Genomic DNA, 18,064 nt, shown 5'->3' on the forward strand with positions numbered 1-18,064 from the left:
CCACAGCAATCTGCCTTTGGACTTCATCTGCAAAATCTGCTAGTCCTGGTTCTAAAGCAGACTGCCTTTGAACTTCAACTGCAAGTCCTTCCTGAGTCTCCAGGCCCTTCAACTCCCCTGTCAGACTTTGTGGACTTGCCAAACTTTCACAATTGGGAGAGCCACTTCCTTAAAATAAATGTCTTTGTGTCTATATCCTCTTGGTTCTGTTTCTCTGGAGAACCCTGGTTCATACAGACTCCAAGTCAAAGTATGCTATCTTCTTTACTAAAGAATTCCTCCTATTAGCTCTATGCCCACTGGTTTTCACAACATGAGTCAGGGAGCTGAAATTTCCATATATTCTGCAGATGTGCAGGTAATATTGCTCCCGATGACTTCCTTCTCCGTGGTCAGCTAAATGCGGACGGGACAATGGGGGCGGAGGATAATCAAACACAGCTTTTCAAGACTATAGCCAATTATGTAAAAACACTAGCACTTAAAATCATCTGGAGACTTATCTTCCTTTCATACAATACCACTGCATTCATATTTAGTGAACAGGAATGTGAATCTACAACCTAACCTTGTCTAGATCCTAGAATGGTAAAGAACCTAAAATGCCAAACATACAAGTTATGTTTATATTTTGGATTTTTAGTCGTGTCCATCCTATTTATATGACTAGATATGACCATAAGTATAAAGTCTATGGGGTATGGAGTGTTTTCCTAAGATGCTCCAGGACAGTGCTCCCCCTATGTCCTTAAAATTTTTTAAATTTAAGAAGCAAAATTCCCTACCCTGGTACCCCTCGGGAATCCTGTCACGAGAAAGCAAGGCTTTCCAGCGTCCCCAAAGTGTCGGGGCTGCGCTCAGACGCTCTCTCCGCTCCCGCTTCCCGCCCTGTCCCCGCTCCCCACTGGCGGGAGGAGGGCGCCCTCCCAGCCAATCGACGTTCAGTAGGGCCCTCCAGCCGCGGGTCTTTCAAAGGCCCCCTAGAAACCAATGAGCGGTTAAAGGCCGAGCCGGGGCCCTCGGGGGCGAAGGAAGGAACAGGGAGAGGGTCTGATTGGTTCCTAGAAGACGCCGCGCCCCACCTCACAGAAGGATGTACCAATGAGCTGAGCGAAGGGGCGGGCTCGGCGCGGGGCGCTGGCTGAGACGCCGGTGCCGCTGGAGAGAGGCGGCAGCAGGTCCCGACGCGGGGCGGCCAGCGATGAAGCCGGTGAGTCGGGCGAGGCTTGGACGAGCGATGCCACAGGGGACGGAAGCGGCCCCGAGGCCAGTTCTTGGGCCTGGGGACGGCCTAGGCGTGGTCGCGACCTGACTTGCACTGTAACCGTCCTGGGTCGGGGAGGTGGCGCTTCCCTGGACCGGGGAGAGCGATGACTGAGAAGGAACAGGGTCGGTGGCGGACGTGGGGACGACGGACATTGGCTGTGCACCTGTTGTGCACAGACTGGGAACTGCCGCCTGCGGAGGCTCCTAAGCCTCACGACAGCCCTGCAAGAGAGGGCTGAGTCCGGTTTTACGCAAGAAACTGTGACATGGAGAGCTAAGATGTCTCCGTGTATCAGTCTGCCTAATACCCAGCCCCGCAGGATGTCCGGGGATGCCCCGCGCACCCCTGGTGAGCGGTCCTCACCGCAGATGGGGAAAACTTCACGAAAGACCTCTGCCAACCCCCGTTTGTGGGCGCGTCACCATCCCCCGGGGCCAACTGGCACTGCATCCCTTTCTGCGGTTCAGAATCCCTGGGCCTGGGGGAGCGGAAACGTCCAACTCTGTTAGGATTTGTTAACCTGGCTGGGAGAGCCTGAATGAAGGAGCCACAATCACTCTGAAAATCTTGAGTCGTCAAAACTGCTTTAAAGAGAAAGGAAGAACAGACGCAAGGAGCTGAGGCCCCACCTGACTCAATCACCTACCACCAGGGTTGACAACCTACCGAATATTAAAGGACCTTCATTTGAGTTGATAATAACAACACAAAGAGATCCAAAGCAACTCATATCCATAGCCTAAATGGCTGTGTAATGTGATCTTGTAGTAAGTAAGGAACAAGACCATTATAGAATATAGCTTCAGAACTGGCAAGAACATTAGCTGGTTACACTTGCTAATCCCCATGTTTCCATGTGTAGGAGCATCAGCTGTCCTTCACTCCTGGCCTCTTTTTCCACTTGTTCCCAGAAGGGACAGAGTGAGAGATCTGATCCCCCAGTTTGGGAGGAGCTGAACAAAATAGCTGAACCCTTTCTTCCCTTCTCTCTGCACTGGGCTGTCCATTGCTCCCATGACTGGGTGGGTAAGTCCAATTCTGGAGTGAAGAATTGGCAGGTCCACTTGACCACAGCTTTAAAACCACATCCTCCCTTTGACACTCAGTAATAAAACTAACATATTGATCTCCATTTGCCTCTCCACTATTTTATCTCTCAGGTGGTTCCAACTTGGAAATGAGAAGAAAGTTCTGTTTTTTATTGGTCCTATAAAACTAATGTTCTCATGTAGAAATTATGCCTACAGGATTGAGTTCCAACTCCTTAGATCATTACACAAAGTCCATTTTGATCTCTCTAGTCCAGTGATTCACAAAGTTGAGGGCATGTTATTCTACCTGTCCACCCCCCATCAACCAAACTACTAGGCCGCATTGGGGTTATTTTTTGAGAAATGGGGTAGTTAAAACTACTTATTGGCTTCATCGCCTCTGCTCTGATGTCACAGTTCCTGAAAACAAGCCCTTTCTCCTTTTGCCTTTATTGCCTTAACTTCTTCCTCATCTGCCAAAAACTTCCTCTCATCCTTCAAAACCCAGCTAATATATCCCATCTGAAGTTTTCTCCCGCTCTGTAAGCAGTCACTCCCTTCTCTGCTCTAAAATGCATAGTTTAGGGGCACCTGGGTGGCTCAGTTGGTTAAGCATCTGCCTTGGGCTTAGGTCATAATCCCAGGGACCTTGCCCAGCGGGGAATCTGCTTCTCCTTCTCCCTCTGCCTGCCATTCCCCCTGCTTGTGCTCGCTCTCTCTCTCCGTCAAATAAAAAAATAAAATCTTTAAAAATAAATAAAGTACATAGTTTATGCTTCCGTTTTAGCATTTACAACTTTCTTTTATAATCTATGCACATCTCTCTCCAACTCTACCGAAGCTATTTATTTTATGGATCTTTGCATCTCCAGAGCTTGGCAAATGAATGTGTTTAAGAAATGTTTGTGAATTAATGAAGAGATCTCCTCACTTTATAGTTGTAGAAAACTGAAACCCAGAATAAACTGAAGTTGCTTCTCCGAAATTATACAGTAAGTGGCAGAAACAAAACCAGAATCCTGGTTAGTTCCCAATCCAATTCTCTTTCCACTACAGAGCACTGCAATTATTAATAGGATGGTAAAATCAATAATTTATTATTGATATCCCTGATCATTCTGATATTCCAGATTGAATAAATTGCAAATATGTATTCAGTGTGTGTTTAAGCAAGGATCAGCTTATATGTACATATTCTTCTTTACAGTTATTTAACATAACTGATTTCTTTTGAAGCCTAGTTCGTTGCAAACAAATGAGTTTGACTCATCAGACGAAGAGCCTATTGAAGATGAACAGACTCCAATTCAGATATCATGGTATGTTAACACTTCTGATCAATGATGAGCTAAATTACTTGATGTGTACATCATAATCCATGTAGATAATGTAGTCCACATATTGAAAATATTTAGTGATTCTCTTCTGCTGATTGTGTTATTCTAATCTTTAAGGGATCCTCTAACTCCATGATTTATTTACTATCTATGATAGAATAGGCTTTTCTTTTGGGTGGGGGATGGGCAGAGGAGAAAGTCATTCTTTATGCATTCGGAAAACCATAGTAGAAACAAGTAAGTGAGGAGCTGAGATAGGATCAGAAAATCTCCTATTTAGTACCAAGACCTACTTATTCTTTTATGACAAAAGAATAATATACCAAACATAGGATGAGATATTTGTTTATCATTTAGTCAAATCCTAGAACTATTTGCCACAATAATGCATCTATTAGCAGACCCTGCTTAAGATAAAAGTCATGTTACCATAGATACAAGAGCAAAAACAAATGTTTCTATATAGAATCAACTTCCAAATCTTGGCAGTGACTTATTGTTACACTAGAATCTCTACAACAATCAGTGCTTTCTCTCATCCCTGTAAAAGTAATAATCTCTCTATTTGAGAAAACATCATTTCCAATTATAGGAAGAGAAAAAGAGTGTGTTATCCCTAAAGTTCCTTTTGTTCTGCCATCAAATAGCAATTATCTTTCATTTCCCCTTACATCCCCTTTAAAACTCAAAAACTCATCTAATTTTCCAAGTCACATGGTATTTATACAATGCCCTCTGTTTTCCTCTAAACTCATCTTCTGTCCTAAAGACCAGGTTAGCCTTTACCTGCTTTTGTCCCTGAGTACTGCAAACTGGGAATATGATTTCTTGAAATTATTTTATTTTAACCAAAATCCATTACAACAAAGAATGTTTTTATCATATGAAATTGTATCTGTTTAAGGAAGTCCTATAAAGAAATCTTAAAATAGTAATTCAATAGACTGAATGCTGGGGATGAAATCATCAGAAGGTCATTTTCTGGCTAATTCCCCAAGATTACTAATACAAAATACCTCAGATAACATACCACAGGGTAACTTAAGTATGCTTTATACTAGCCATAGGCAATCTAGGCATTATTATTTTTAAGTTAAGTTTAAATTAACTCACCATTTTTAAGAATTAAATTGTGACAGGGGTTCTTGGGTTAAGCATCCTACTCTTGATTTCAGCTCAGGTTATGATCTCAGGGTTGTTAAGATCAAGCCCTGTGAGCCCGAGCCCTGTGAGCCTGAGCCCTGTGAGCCCTGCATTGGGCTCTGCACTCAACAGGAATCTGCTTGTCCCTCTCCCTCCCCCCTCTTGCATGTGCTCTCTCTTACTCTCTCTCAAATAAATAAATAAATCTTAAAAAAAAAAAAAAAAGAATTAAATTGTGACAAAGCAAATGATAAATCCCTGTTTTAAAACTTCCAGTCTTTCTGGGCCTTTTTGTGAATAACATATTGATATTTGCATATGCATTTTTGTTTTGTGACTATGGTAAAACTTTAAAACACCCTCGTTCAGTGCCAAGCACACATTTCTTAAATTGAATTTCCATTTATAACTTTATAAAAACTGAACTAAACTTAAAGTTTTATTCTTTTCAGGCTACCCCTGTCACGAGTGAATTGTTCTCAGTTTCTTGGTTTATGTGCTCTTCCAGGTAGGTAACACTGCAGGTGGCTTCCTATTGATATTCTTAAGACAATCTGTTTATCAGCTAATACATCACTGTACTGAGCAAGAAGAGAATTTCATAGATCATCAGCCTAGGGAGCTCACTTTTGGAAGCCCTCATGTGGGCTCTAGCTAAAAGAACAGAGATCACTCTTCAACCCTTCCAGACCCATTCACAGTTCTGCATTTCTGATTTACCTATCTTAATAAGACTTCAACACTGGGGTACAAGGTGAGGCTGAGGGCAACAGGCAGGTACTTGTTACAGAAAGGACAAAGAATAAAGACTCTTTGGATTGGGAGTTCCTTCAGCTGGGGTCTATGAGTCCCTGCAGTTACATTCCTAAGAATATACAAAATTGAAATCCACACTCAAAATGAAATTGAAACATAAAAATGATCATATAAGTATGACCTTGTAAAGTAGCTTTGTATGTGTTTAAATATATTTGTTATATGTGACCAAAAACTGACTTTTTCACTTGCCTTATTACTGCTTATAGGTTGTAAATTTAAAAATGTTAGAAGAAATATCCAAAAAGATACAGGTAGGTATAACATGAAACAACCATATTAATAGTTTTTTCCTAATAACACTGAAAATCTCTTTGTCAAAAAGAACGAACGTTAGTCTGTGCTCATATACCAAATAAATGTGTGTTATTTCATAGTTTCAAACTGTAGACTTATTCTAATACGCAAAGAGGTATTTGCAAAGGGCACAGAGAACTAACTCCTCATTTACTAAACACAGAATTGCTTTTCACTGATTGTTGTAGTTACACATATTGCATTTGAGTTTAAATTGTGTAAGTTGGAGGGAAGAAAGTATGTAAGTAGAAAACTGCCATTTCACTGCCCAGATCTTTGAACATACTGTCCTTTACAGACTTGATTATGATAGTAGAAATTAAGCCTGAGCTGAGAACCCAGAGGTAGTAGTGAAATTGTCCATGCTGGATAGAAAATTTAGAGAGCATCTAAGTGGGAAAGATGCAGTAGGGTCTGATCTTCACAGGCTCAAGGATGTTTATAACACTGTAGCCTCAAGTCTAATAACCCCATAAATATCCTACTAACCCACCCCACTTTGGAATTTACATATTGCATGGTACTAAAAAACTTGGATTTTCAAAATTTATCCTGGTTGGCCTGGAATATCTCAAGGCTGGTAGTCCTACTAATGTCCTTATAATACACCAAAATAAATATAAATAAATACACACACACCCTCATATACACAGACACACACATACACACACACATCTTGAGTCTGACCAGTATAAATTTTTGAAATCTTAAAATTTTTTCCTGGTTGTTTTGGAATATCAATTTATTAATTTGCTTTCTCTAATTTATTCTTTACCTACCAAAAAAGACTTACAGAGGCTAATTAGTTGACTCTTGCATTATTTGTAAAGATTCTCTGATTTAGAGGCACATGCCATGGTAGGAAGTTTTCATCTGGAGAACATTTAGGTCATAAGCAAACTATAATGAAAATCACTGATTCAAGAACCAATCTTACACATTTTGTAAAGCCCTATTCATTTAGTATCTTCTATAAAAGGGGTTTCTAGTATTTTACCAAACCTTTTGTTTTCCAGTGAGATCTTAAATGGAATCCAATGTATAAAAGATGACAATCTGACGGGAGAGACCTAGAATCTCCCTGCATCAGCCCCTGTGGTTCCCTCCTCAGAGTCCTTTCTAGGAAAGTTTGAAAACCACTGTATAATAGAAATTATCCATTGTGTGCAAGAGGCAGAGAGAAAATTACCTACTCTTAAAAATGGTTAAGTATGTGGACTTCGGTTTTAATCCTTTTAGAAGTACAAAAAAATAATAGTATTATCTAAAGCAACACTGTCCAACAGAAATATGACGGGAGCCACAAATAGAAGCTATGTATTTAATTTTACATTTTCTAGCTGCCATACTAAAAAAGTAAAAAAAGATGAAATTAACTTGATACATCTTATTTAACCTAACATAGCCTAACTGGTATCATTTCAATGGTTTTAAGCATAAAACAAATTATTAATGAGATGCGGGTTTTTGTACTTAATCTTTGAGATCAGATATGTATTTTACACTTACAATACATCTCAATTTGGACTAGCCACATTTCAAGTACAAATCTGGAGGTTCGTGATAAAAGGTGCTTAGTTAAATGTCCCTCAATTTAGGAGGCAGGGAGAGAGAGGAGGCTGAGATCAGCCAGAATTACTCATTTTGAATGTAAGATTCTATAGTGAATATTGCCATAAGGATGTTCCAGTGTATAGAATGGCCAAGAGTACTATTTTTTGGTTCACATTCATTATAGTGAAATTAGCTAAGTCTCCTAATTCTAACACAGTTAACGTTTTATTTCCTAGAGACCTAGTCCATAAAATTAAATGCATGATGGCAAGACACAGTACAAATATAAAGGAGAACATGAGCACCATGGGCATGCAGGAGATTTTATATACAGTGCTTAGGGTAAAACAAAACAGCAGAGGGAGGAAAGTAGCAAACATGGATTTTGTGAGAAGAAAATGAGAAAAAAATATGCTATCGTTTCTTCACAAGAGTTTATTTTGAATTATTAGATGTTTTAAAATTTATTTTTAAAGCCTTATTGAAAAAAGATTTTTTTCAAGAACAGCAATATAGTTGACTCATCTTAAATTTCAGTTAAAAGCATTTTGAATTATTAAGTCATTAATCATATTATAAATATTATATAATTATAATATGGTAATATTATAATCATTCTATTCTAATGCTATTATAATATTATAGTGTTATTATATAATTATGATTATTATATTAGAGTATAATTTTATTATTAAGGTGATTAATTTTAATCACCTTTTGGTTCAGGTGTTTCTAATTCCTATTTTGTGCTTAGTGACTTGATTTTTACCCTACTTTGAAGAGAGATCAATATTGTTTTAGCTTATCAGTATTTCAAATTTATAGATTATCATGTTATTTACTTAGTTTGGCTTAAGAAATATAACACCACATCCTCTGTCTTGACTGAATTTAAATTTGTAATATTTTGTACATGTGTATCTGTATCTTGGTTTATTGGCAGAAGAACTAAAGAGCTATGGTATACAAGACATATTTGTTTTCTGCACCAGAGGGGAACTGTCAAAATACAGAGTCCCAAACCTTTTGGACCTCTACCATCAGTATGCAATCATCACTCATCATCATCCAATCCCAGACGGAGGGACTCCTGACATAGCCAGCTGCTGCGAAATAATGGAGGAGCTTGCAATCTGCCTTAAAAATAACCGAAAAACCTTAATACAGTACGTTTTTCTTTTCTCCATAAATGACATGAGAAATGCTCCAGTCAGAATGATTTTTCTAATTATTGCATCCTTATTCACTTATTACCTACCTTCTAGTTTGGTGCAAGGATTAAAAGGAGATGAGGCATGAAAAGTACTAGCACAATGTCTGCTACAGGGCAAGCACTCAGATATCTGCCATTATTACTTTTGAAGAGTAAGGACAATAAATGAGTAGATTTGGAAATTTTTAGAACAGGTTTACAGGCTTGTTATTCTTTCCTTTTGCCTTAGAACTTTACTTATAATTTTGGGACCCTCTTCCTCCCAAAAAGGTGGGGCATCATTCTTATGATACCCTTACTCATTGGTCAGCCTTTCAGTTGCTTAGTTGCTTCCAACAGCAAAAAAAAAGTCAGTTTGAGGGGCGCCTGGGTGGCTCAGTTAGTTAAGCGTCTGCCTTCAGCTCATGTCATGATCCCGGGGCCCTGGGATCGAGCCCCAAGTCAGGCTCCCTACTCAGAGGGGAATCTACTTCTCCCTCTCCCTCTGATCTTCCCCTCCACTCGTGCTCTCTCTCTCTCAAATGAATAAATAAAAAATCTTTTTTAAAAAGTCAGTTTTTTAAAAAATTAGCAAAGAAATCATTCATAAACAATGAGCAATCTTAAAAGTATGACTGGAAAATTATATTTGATGATATGAATTTGCCACCAGAATGAAAGAGGGACTCTCATTGTTTGTCAATGGCTACGCACAAACTGCTGGTATGGAAATTTAAAACGAAATAAAATGAGCTAAGGCGGAAAAAAAAGGAGGAGAGAGAAAAGTAGCTTGGAGAAAGGAAAAAGGGAGTGACAATCAGCAGTAGACAGCAGCGATACAAAGATGAGAAGTGGTGCTGGGGGTAATACAGTAGATGCTTTGCCAGAGGGAGACACACTGCAGAGGAGAGCCAGCCACAGGGAGCAAACTAGTCCTTCTCTGTGCTTCTCGTACGTTCTGCATCCTAATAAATTGCTTAATCCTTTCTGGAACAAGATAGAGTATCAAATAGCTTGATACCTCAAAAGCCCTAAAGTCACTGATTTGAACTAGAAAGTATGCAGACGATACCAAATAAGCAGGTAGGCTCAGCGCACCTACGGAAAGGGCAAGCCCAGCCAGCTTCTCTCCTTAGACCTGGAGCTGGGGGGCCTCGTGCCAACTGTTCCCATTCTGAAGGCAAACCAAATAGTGCACGGGGCTTTGGGGATACACATTCTTCATGGCTGAACTAAACTCTAATGTACAGAGAACTAGAAACAATCCTACATTCTACAGTTTCCAGCCTTTCTCTAGAGAAAAGCATAATCTGTAACTGTAAGCAATTACTAATTGCTTTACTAATTATAAAAGCAAACTTTTAGAATAAGTTGCCTATACTAAGTAATTTTCTAACAAGTCTAAGGTAAAATAGCATTAGATAATTTCATGTGGCTCTTGAAAAATATTTTCCAATTTTGGGACCCATTTTTCAAATCAGTTCTGAGATTTTTTTTTAAAATACATCTTTGAAAAAACAGCCTCTACTGAAAAGTTTCCAGAGATCAAACTAGCTCAGATTAGTGAAATTTAATGAATTCTACTTGAGCAGGTTCTAGCACACCAAATGCTGTCTGGTGTTTGAACAGAATACAAACAGGATGGAAAGATGTTTGCATATGTTGAATGCTTCTGGCTCCCATAAAATAAAGCATGTGATGACTGGAAATTTTCATCGTCCTAGAGCTTTCAAAGGTGTCCTACAGTGACTAATTTTCTATCCATTTTGTCATCTTTGAGTGCTCCCATTGCTAGACGGCTCTAGAGTTTATCCCTCAGAAACTGGGTCTGGTAAAATTTTTTCCACCATCTTGTTGTTTGCTAGCACTGTCCCATTGATTCTCCCTGTGCATTTTTGTTCCTTTATAAAATCAGCAGACACTGCTTGCCTACTGTACTATGCTGTTTCCTAGGGCTGTTGTAACAAAGTACTACAAAGTGGGTAGCTTAGAACAACAGAAACTTGCTCTCCCCCAGTCCTGAAGCTAGAAGTCCAAAATCAATATGTCAACAGGACCATATTCCCTCTGAGACTCTGGTAGAATCCTTCCTTGCCTCTTCCTAGCTTCTGGTGGTGGCTGTCACTCCTTGATGTTCCTTGGCTCACAGCTGCATCACTCCAATCTCTGCCTCCATCGTCACATGATTCTCTCGGTGTTGCTGTGTCTTCTTGGGGTATTTCCTCTTATAAGGACACCAGTCAGGGCACCTGGGTGGCTCAGTTAAGCGTCTGCCTTTAGCTCAGGTCATGATCCTGGGGTCCTGGGATCGAGCCCCTCATTGGGTTCCCTGCTCAACAGGGAGCCTGCTTCTCCCTCTCCCTCTCTCCACTGCTCGTGCTCTCTCAATCTCTCTCAAATTAACAAATAAAAAATCTTAAAAAAAAAAAAAAAGGATACCATCATACTGGATTAGAGCCCACCCCTGTAACCTCATCTTAACTTGATTACATCTGCAAAGATCCTATTTCTAGATAAGGTCACATTCATAGTACCAGGATTAGGACTTCAACACACCTTTATGAGGATACAATTCAACCCCTAACACCCACTGTGTACCAAACACTATAAATACAGAACACGCACTGCGAGGCCCACTCCCCACCCTCAAGGAGCCCAGGCTAACAGCACTAGCACGCAAGCGCAATAAGACCCTGTGGCTCATATCCTCTCCCAGCTTCATCTACAGTACCCCACGCTCATTCATGTTCCAGAGAAGTCGTCGGCACCCCATCAGGTTCAATAAACTCTCTAAGAAAGTTAGGAATTGTGTAATGCATTTTTTAAAGCATCCTTGAAAGTAATTAGAATGAATGGTTTTGTTGCTTTGAGGTTTAATCATGATTTTTTTCTGGAAAACCCAGTTATGCAGAACTGCTGATTTCTTCACAAGGCTAGACTCTAGCAGCTAACATTCATTTACTTCTTACTCTGTGCCAAGCTCTGTTGCAAGCTCTTTACAAATGCTAGTTACCTCATTCAGTCCTAACTATGATGCAGGTACTCTGGCTGTCACCATTTTTTAGGTGAAAGAAAGGGCTGAGGCCCAGCGAGGTGAAATCGCTTGCTTAGGTTCACATGTGTCATAATGACAGCCTTACCATTCAGCCCCAGACAGTGGGGCTCTAGAACCCAGGCTCTAAACCTCTGTAACACACCACCTCTGTACTCTTTTTAGATTAATGAAGAGTCATCATACGGACTTGTTCCATAACCAAGGTTTTGTTTAGACAGAGAGAGGAAAATAAACCGGCAGTTGGTCAAAATAGTCTGATTTCTATTTAGTAACATGTTCCATTTCTCAGATGTGGATCCTGGTGTTTAAAATGTCGATAAAAAGGCCCTGCCTACATTGACCGTTAGAGGTGTTCAGAATGCCTCCCAACAAATAAATAAGCACACTTTGCTCTTAATTAATTTAAAAATACTTATTAACCTCTGTGTGCCAGGCACTGTGCTAGTAGGCACTATTAGATTTAGAAAGAGAAGGCAGAAAGAGTAAGTCTTTAGTTCTAATTGGTGGGGTGGAAGGAAAACGTACAATATTCAAAACTGTGCTTCCCTTTCAGCTGTTATGGAGGACTCGGGAGATCTTGTCTTGGTAAGAAATGTGTTTTCATTATTCTGTCTTTTTTTTTTATCCTCAAAGTAGGCAAAAGTATCCTGTTTCTGGGCCATATGCTCACTTTGTATTAAAATGAGACAAAACACAATATAAATCTGCTAAGACCTAAAGAATTATTTAGGGCCCTTAATTTGGTATTCTCTAGAAAGCTAGAGTGTGAATGGAAGGTATTTTCAACACTGTTTTGAAGGATTCTGCAAAACATAATCTACAAGTCTTAGCACCTGCATTCTTGTGTTTTGTTTTGTTTTCTAATGTTTTCCCTATGCAGGTGTTATGATACTGACAGTAAATTCTAAATAATATCCATCATAAGTATGAAAACCAAAGTTAATTACTTCATGCAATTACTGTTCACCTTTGAAAAAATGTGTTAGGAAAAAAGATAGTTAACAAAATGGCATACTAGAGTAATAATTATTCCTTTTAATGTTGGACGGTATCAAAATTAAAAACGTTTATGCTTCTAAGGACATTATCAAAATGGAAAGACATCTCAGAATGGGAAAAAATATTTACAAAGTATATATCTGATAAGGGACTGACCTAAAATATACAAAGAACTCTTACAACTCAATAATAAAAAGACAACTCAATTAAAAAATGGGCAAAGGATCTGAATAGATATTTCTTCAAACAAAAATATACAGATGACCATTAAGGACGTGAAAAGATGCCTAACATCATTAGTCATCACAGAAATGCAAATCAAAACCACAATGAGATACCACTCAATATCCATTAGGATGCCTATTATCCAAAAGGTGGGAAAAAAATGTGTTGGGATGTGGAGAAACTGGAACTTTCATACATGGCGGGAGAGAACGTGAAATGGTGCAGCTGCTTTGGACAACAGTCTGGCATTACTTCCTCAGTTAAGCCTAGAGTCACCATGGGTCCCAGCAATTCCACTGCTGGGTGTATGCCCAAAACAAATGAAAACATGTCTACATGAAAACCTGTACACGAACATTTATAGCAGCATTATTCACAACAGCCAAAAATGGGACCAACCTAAATGCCCATCAACTGACAGTGGATGTATAAACAAAATGTACATCCATACAATGGAATAGTATTCATCCATAAAAAGGAATGAAACAGGGACATGCCACCATAGTAGACCCTGTAAGAGTAAACTGGGAAGTTCAGATGTTTCATTATTTTGTTTGAAACACTGTGAACTTTTTCAGACATCCAGGTTATATTTAAACATAAATTTTGAACAGATTTATCTTCAACACATTATGCTAAGAAGCCAGTCACAAAAGCCCACATATGATTGCATTTATATAAAATATCTACATTAGGCAAATCCATAGAAAGTAGATTAGTGGTTGCTTAGGGCAGGGGTGACGGGGGCAGGGGGATGATGAAAAGAGGGGACAGGGTTTTTTTTTGAGGGGATGAAAATGTTCTAAAATGGACCGCGGTGATGGCTGCACCTATCTGTGAATACACTAAAATCCACTGAATTGTGCACTTTAAATGAATGAATCATATGGTATATTGAACTCAATAAAGAACAAAGCCAGTTTAAACTTCAATTCGACCAGTAACTTAAAATCATAATTTAATTGTCAAAAACACATACTGAAAGTCTTTTAATTTATTTTGCACAATGACACTAAACTCCATCTTCTGCACCAGCGGAAGTCTAATTAAATATGCAATGCTCTACCCTATCATTAATTATTTAATAAAATACTATTTTCCTAACGTGTTCCATTAGTAGCCGCCTGTCTCCTCCTATACCTGTCTGACACAGTTTCACCACAGCAAGCCATCGACAGCCTGAGAGACCTGCGAGGGTCTGGAGCCATACAGACGATCAAGGTAAGGAGGCTGCCCGCTCCTGTGTGCTCACGGGTTAGGGGCAATTACAGACACGTGGAATCCATCATCAAGAGGGCAATGAAGACCCAAAGCATTCTGTTATTCATATATCACCTGCTCAAAATTTATGTTTAAATATAACCTGGATGTCTGAAAAAGTTCACAGTGTTTCAAACAAAATAATGAAACATCTGAACTTTCCAGTTTACTCTTGCAGGATCTACTACTGTTCAGTTTTTGCCCATTCAGTTCTCAGAATGAATCCTCTCATTTAGAAAAATTTTCCGAATTTTCCAAATGAGAGGATTCCTATAAATTTGGTAGTTTCTTGGCCAGAAAGATCTAATGATGATCCTATCATATCACCAAAACAGTTAACAAAGACAGATGAATGACTGTAACACAAAAAACCCCGCAAAGCAATGCTAATTATCCTTTGCCGTGGATAACTAAGGTGAAAACTTCACCATTTACTTTCCCCTTAACACTTAAAAATCTCTGCAGTAGCAGTGCCCCAAGGATATTATTATATATTAATGTTCCTGAAAGATTCTGCAAATTTCACTTTATTTCTAGATCTGTAAAGCCAATTTGCCTTCCTTTCCCAAGTACCCGGTCTCAGCATTAGGACTAAATCAGAGCATCAGGCACGAGAGTCCTGGCCTTCAGCAGCTTCCTGGGCTTGAGTCCATCTTCCCAGGGTCAGCGGTCTACCCAAGGGCCATGACTGTGAATTATTACAGTAACTGACAAATTCACCAAGCAGTCTGATTCTCAGGACTTAAATCAGGTCATTCAAAACAATCCATACAGGATCCACCTCACTGTACAGGTTCTGAAAACAGAGAATTCCCCTTCTTATCTCTTAAAACCAAATGATTCTTCAAATTCAAGATGTTTTCAGGCCTCTCTCTGAAACAAAACCAAATGGTCAAACATATCCGAGTGTGTGTGTTTTACATCTTTAACCCTGGAGAGCATTAAGCCCGTGTTATATGGACTGTCAGTTGATCACCTCAGCGCTCTGTCACGGAAAGGCTTTCCCATCCCTGTGCTGATAGCCAGTAGTATGCAATTTCCACTTCCCAATAATGATAAAAAATGAGATTATTGGCAGAATAAGAAAATCCTCTGGGAAACTATTAAAACTCCAAGTAAATTATTTAAAGCTTTATTTCACTTATCTGTTAAGATTAGTGATTTTTTTTTTAATATTGACTACTGTGAACATTGTTCCAAATGGATTATGTCATCACAAGAAGCAGAAATCTAGGGCTTCCATAAACTAAGGAATAGGTTTTCTTCACTCTACCATTGTTAATTGCTATAGCATGTACCCTCTCCTCCCTACTTAACCCCCAGAGGAAAATACATTAGCAAAAAAGAATGCCTTCATGTATTATTTTTAATTTTAATTTGCTCCAGTAAATGCCAGTAAAGGGAGAAAGGATTTTACAGATTTATAAAACATTCAGGTGTATTGCATGTTACCTTCTGATTTTTAAAGCAATAGTTTTTTCACACTATATGCAGCTTTATTGAAAGGTAAAACTTCTCACAATGCAAACACTTCCTTACCCAAAAGGATGTAGAACTGTTCTTAGCAATTATTTTTGATTCCTACTAGTATTGTGACTACTCTCCTAACTAGTTTTCTACAATATATTTCAATATATCTTTACTTTTTTCAGCAATATAATTATCTTCATGAGTTTCGGGACAAACTAGCTGCACATCTATCATCAAGAGATTCATTATCAAGATCTGTATCTAGATAAAAAAGAATTTCAAATGACATATATATGACCATGTCTGAAATTTAAGAGCTATTAACATAATTTGTATTGAAATGAAACTTACTAGTGTTACCAACCTGAATGTAAATGTGTATGTGCAGAATATTCCTAAAGCTTTTATTGACAAATCTGTTGTGTCTCTCATCTCTTACAGAAGATCAAAAAATTGCCATACAATTTTCCTTTTTTAGAAAGGCACTGACTTCTCTGGAATATTTTACCTGGAAGTAATGCTGAAACAAACATATGGAAAAATATTTGCCTATTTTTATTATTTACCATACGTTTACCTCATTTTACTATTTGTAACTACCAGGTAGAATATGACATACTAATAAGTATAAAAATTGGTTTGAGTACCCAAGCTAAAATCAAGTAACTTTCATCCTCTATTCCTCCCACATTTTCTCCCATGGTTCTTTCTACTTCATAGACATACAGAAGTGTGAGAGATCCTACGATTCGTCTGGTCACCTCCCACCCAATACTGGGTCATCCCCAACAGGTGTTTGGCCAGCATTTGCTGGAACATTTTCAGATAAGAGGAATTCCCTGGGTCAGACAACTGCTCTGTTTTTAGAGCATTCGTTTTTTTTACCCTAGGGACTACATGGAATGAATTTAATCCCTCTTTCACATTTATGTGAGAAAGCACTTATCCACAGATTAAGTCTCCAATTCTCTCGCTCCTTCACCTCACCCTTTGCTACTGAATATGTCTATCTGTCTTTAACTGTGATGTTGAGCAGTTGGCACTGTGGACAAGGATGTTTCACAGGCATCGGTGGCCTCAGTGCTATATACAGTAAGTAGTCCCTTGGCTGCTGGCAATCACAAATGTGAACCATGGGTCATACGTACTACCACACAAGACAAAGTAAATTTCACCGCATCAAAACTTCGTTTTGTAATTGCCAAAAGTTCACTTTTGTTTCACACTCTTCTTGCTGCTGATGAGCTACTTTAATTTCACTGGGGAATACTTTAAAACAATTACTAGTGCTGTTTGGGATCTTCAGACCAGAGATCAAGTACGTTCCATAAGATACAATCAGTATTTTAACACTTTTATATACATATTACTTCAGGAATTTAAGATTTTATAAGACTACTAAGGAAGATGGGATAACCACAAATCCCACCAGTATCTGAATACTTAAACTAGGAGTTTCTTATGTAAGATAATAAATGCCAAAAGTTACAGCCAGAAAAAAAAGTTTTTTTAGTAAGTAAGGGCTGCAATAACAGACTGACCTTCCTCATGGTTTCAGTATTACAACCAAATACAATTTAAAAATCACAGTACTCTATTAAACTTTAAGAAATCACTGAAATTGACATCACCAAATCTTACATTGCTTTTTCTTAATACGAATATAGAGCTTATTCATGAACACTTAAAAAAGTAGAGGGAAAATATTGGCATGGATTAACCAAATCCTTTAATAATCAACTGAACTTTCAAAGTCCATGCTTCTCTCATTTTTACTGCAAATGCTAGTTAAGCCTTCCATGTTTAAAATGCTTAACTACTTTAATACTAAGTATCAAGGGAAAACAATTATTCTGTTAACAGAGAAACATGGAATGGCACTACTCAAAAAAAAAAAAAAAGTAATTTCACACTCTTGGAAAAGTATTTTCTCTACCTAACCTATGGGATAGCCCTCCCTCAAAACAATGGGGGAGAGGAGGCAGAAAGACAAGCTAGAGTCCTGGTCACACAAAAGCCCGAGTTAGCTGCTGAAATTGAATTAACACACAGACTCAGTCATTAACAATAAACTATACAAGGAAACATTTGAGACGGTTTTTATTTGATATACAAAAGCAAAATAAATGAAGCTCTAAGAAGGTAGGACTACTTAAGGGCATCTTCTTTGGACAGTGGTACAGCACCGATCAGATTAACTCAGATTTTAACAAACCATGAGCACAGATGGCTAACTACATTCTACTATGTTTCTGTTAGTAGTTTTAGGGTCTACCTAGTCATCAACCTATTATTTAAGAAATTTTTCTTCTCCAGGCTACGTGAACATGGTAAGCAAAGAGATTTAAATGTTTAGAAAACGTATCGTACAATAAAATTAACTTATCCATGTGAAGATGTTCTCTACATCTTCACGTC

General features: G+C 38.6%; 1 protein-coding gene across 2 annotated transcripts; it reads left to right on the forward strand.

Moving 5' to 3' along the window:
* The first annotated feature begins 1,084 nt into the window (after positions 1-1,084).
* CDKN3 (cyclin dependent kinase inhibitor 3) lies at positions 1,085-17,556 on the forward strand. Of its 2 annotated transcripts, XM_045900892.3 has the most exons (8): positions 1,085-1,210; positions 3,535-3,617; positions 5,231-5,286; positions 5,804-5,848; positions 8,389-8,611; positions 12,246-12,277; positions 14,034-14,137; positions 15,829-17,556. In XM_045900892.3, exons 1-8 carry the CDS (start codon positions 1,202-1,204, stop codon positions 15,913-15,915), a joined length of 639 nt encoding a protein of 212 aa, XP_045756848.1. In that variant the 5' UTR covers positions 1,085-1,201; the 3' UTR covers positions 15,916-17,556. The 2 variants fall into 2 exon arrangements, with proteins under 2 accessions (XP_045756848.1, XP_045756849.1); XM_045900893.3 differs by lacking the exon at positions 5,804-5,848 and having other exon boundaries at positions 1,086-1,210.
* The last annotated feature ends 508 nt before the right edge of the window (positions 17,557-18,064 follow it).

Source organism: Mirounga angustirostris, unplaced genomic scaffold (assembly GCF_029215605.1).
Source record: "Mirounga angustirostris isolate CCGP_5_RB_7025 unplaced genomic scaffold, mMirAng1.0.hap1 SCAF_9, whole genome shotgun sequence".
Taxonomy (NCBI): Eukaryota; Metazoa; Chordata; class Mammalia; order Carnivora; family Phocidae; genus Mirounga; species Mirounga angustirostris.